The sequence below is a fragment of the Oryctolagus cuniculus genome, chromosome 4 (assembly GCF_964237555.1).
Source record: "Oryctolagus cuniculus chromosome 4, mOryCun1.1, whole genome shotgun sequence".
In the NCBI taxonomy this organism is placed as follows: Eukaryota; Metazoa; Chordata; class Mammalia; order Lagomorpha; family Leporidae; genus Oryctolagus; species Oryctolagus cuniculus.
The window spans coordinates 15,054,168-15,056,760 of record NC_091435.1 but is presented as its reverse complement, the minus strand read 5'-3'; the positions used below and the strand labels follow the sequence as shown (position 1 = coordinate 15,056,760).

The following is a 2,593-nucleotide window of genomic DNA, read 5'->3' as shown; positions in this document are numbered from 1 at the left end:
AGCTTCAAAATATCTAGGCAACCTAAAGAAAATCAATTGATTTCATACATTCTGACTTCATGGTTTCTACATCTGTGTTTTGAATATATTTCTTGTTTCCGGATCACCTAATAAATGTATTATCTTATTCTAATTTATTTATTCCTTAGAAACTATGGTAAAGAAACAACATGTTCTTTTGTTTTTTTAAAGATTTTTTATTTATTTATTTGACAGGTAGAGTTACAGAGAGTGAGAGAGAGAGAAAAGTCTTCCTTTCATTGGTTTACCCCCCAAATGGCCACTACAGCTGGCACAGCGCCGATCTGAAGCCAGGAGCCAGGCACTTCCTCCTGGTCTCCCATGTGCATGCAGGGGCCTAAGCACCTGGGCCATCCTCCACTGCCCTCCTGGGCCACAGCAGAGAGCTGGATTGGAAGAGGAGCAAACGGGACTAGAACCCAGTGCCCATATGGAATGCTGGCGCCTTAGGCGGAGGATTAGCCAAGTGAGCCACAGTGCCAGGCCCCTTTTCTTTTGAAATATTTATACCACTTTCATTAGGTGCAAAAATAGTTCTGTAACATAAAACTCAACACAAAGGAGTTGAACAAAATAATTTGTGATAATTAAGTTATAAAATCAAATGAAAAATTTATTTTATATGAAGAACATTCCCCTCTCCCAGATCACTTGGAAATTAAGAAAATAAAGACAAAGAATGTAGTGCAGATGGTAAACTTGAACTCAGTCTACTCATAAGTCTCTAGTTACTCTGTAGAAAGAGAGCCCAAGAAGGTGACATTCGCAATTCTCCTGACATTTTCAAGAAAGAAATTAAATCTCATAATGAACATAATAGTACTGTGATTCCATGAATAAAATAATGTATGGCCCGTAGGTAGGACCAGATTTTATTTGTGGTTCTAAATTATTTGAAATTCTTTCCAACCCCTGCTTACTTCCAGAAATACCCGAAAGACAGGAAAAAAAAAAAAAAAGCCTTGTCTTTAGAGACAATACAATAGTAGAAGGCATGATCATTCACTCAAAATCAGATATATAAATTCTGTATTTAGAAAACAAAAGTTTCTAAATATATCAGAAATCAATTCCTCCAAATTAGAATATGCTGTTTTCCCTGCAAATTCTTCACTTACTAGGCAACTGTAAACCACCAGTGATACAGCAAGTTGGTTCATAAGTGCAAGAAGATTCTGCGTGTTGTGGCCCAGGTGCCACATTCATCATTGGTCCACAGGAACTGGATTCGGGGTTCTGAGATGGGCATTGGCTGGATTCACATTCAATTGTTTGGCAGTTCTTGGACACAGAAGTCTTGAGTGGACTGCACTTTGCCATGTAGCTTGCAGGCTGGCGGCTCTGGGCTACAAAACCCATTTGCTGGCGGCTTCCTGACTGGCACCGCTGAGAGGCACACTCTGACACGGCTGAAGCACTTTGTGATTGGCATGCTGTCTTGTCACAGGGCTTGGAATTGGAACAAGTTGTTTGAACAATTCTGGGGAAGCAGGTTCTTTGAACACAGGAGTTACCTGGGAACAGGTTCTGCTCACAACTGGTCAGTTGGCAGCTGGAGGATTTACTGCAGGTTTCTTGAAAGTTGTCCAAGAGCCATGTTCTGCTGTAGCAGCTGCTGGGCAAACACAATCCATCGTCAAAACTCATAGGATTAGAGGCATGTGTGATGGCAGAGAGGGTAGGGGCGTTGAAGCTCCGGAGTGACTGGCATTGGTTATGGGACATGCTGCTAAAACTCCTAACTGAAGTTGTTCATAAGCACAGAACATGCCGAGTTTTAAGATGGAATTATTTGCTGCGGAGATTATATATTAGTCGGAAAACTGGGTGTTGCCTTCTTTTCAAGACTCCTTTGCTCCTCATTGCTTCAGCTAATTTGAAGGATAACATCTCATTAGCACGTTCTTTAGTTGTATATGAGATGTTGTCTTACTAACAAAGATGCAAGTCGTTTTCGAGTCTTCTGAATGCTTTCATGTTAGTTCCAAAGATGACTCAGCAGGGTGGGGTTTGTCACAGGTGAGTCCCAGCATGTCACCCAAGCTAACTTTTTTTCCCTGAGCCAACATGATTGTTTTACTAGGTAGACAACAAGGAATGCAGGTGGAAACAGCCAATTGATTACTTCAGCTCTGGAGTTTCAAAGATGTCAGCTTAGCAGAATATGGTGCTATCGTGTCTAAGACACTTTTGGACAGATGTAGGTCTCACTGAGCCCACCGTCATTCCACTCAGATCCGGGTCTCTTCTCTCTCTCTCTCTCTCTCTCTCTCTCTCTCTCTCTCTTTTTAAAGATTTATTTTATTTATTTGAAAGAGTTACAGAGAGAGGTTGGGTCTCTTCTTTTGATCAAGGTGTGAGAGGATTCTGCTATGGTATTCCTTCTCACTGTCCACCCAAAGCATTCAATGTGGCCATGGTCCTACCAGCGACGCTCTGTCAGTTTCTCCTCATCGCCAGCTTGAAGGCCCCTGTATGAAAATGTTCTCCCCCTTCCCATTTACCACTGGATTTTAACTCCTACTTTATTATGACTGCACTTTGCAGCAAATAGTGCATTTTCTTGTATTGT

At 41.5% G+C, this 2,593-nt stretch overlaps 1 protein-coding gene across 1 annotated transcript; it reads right to left on the bottom strand.

The window, feature by feature from the left end:
• Window positions 1-216: 216 nt before the first annotated feature.
• Window positions 217-1,858, bottom strand: KRTAP27-1 (keratin associated protein 27-1). The gene has a single exon (XM_002716790.4). The coding sequence runs from the start codon at window positions 1,744-1,746 to the stop codon at window positions 1,132-1,134; it is 615 nt and encodes a 204-aa protein (XP_002716836.2). The 5' UTR covers window positions 1,747-1,858; the 3' UTR covers window positions 217-1,131.
• Window positions 1,859-2,593: the final 735 nt, after the last annotated feature.

Excerpts from the sequence above, each read along its gene's own strand:
- KRTAP27-1 (XM_002716790.4), bottom strand. The coding sequence starts at position 1,746 with ATGTCCCATAACCAATGCCAGTCACTCCGGAGCTTCAACGCCCCTACC.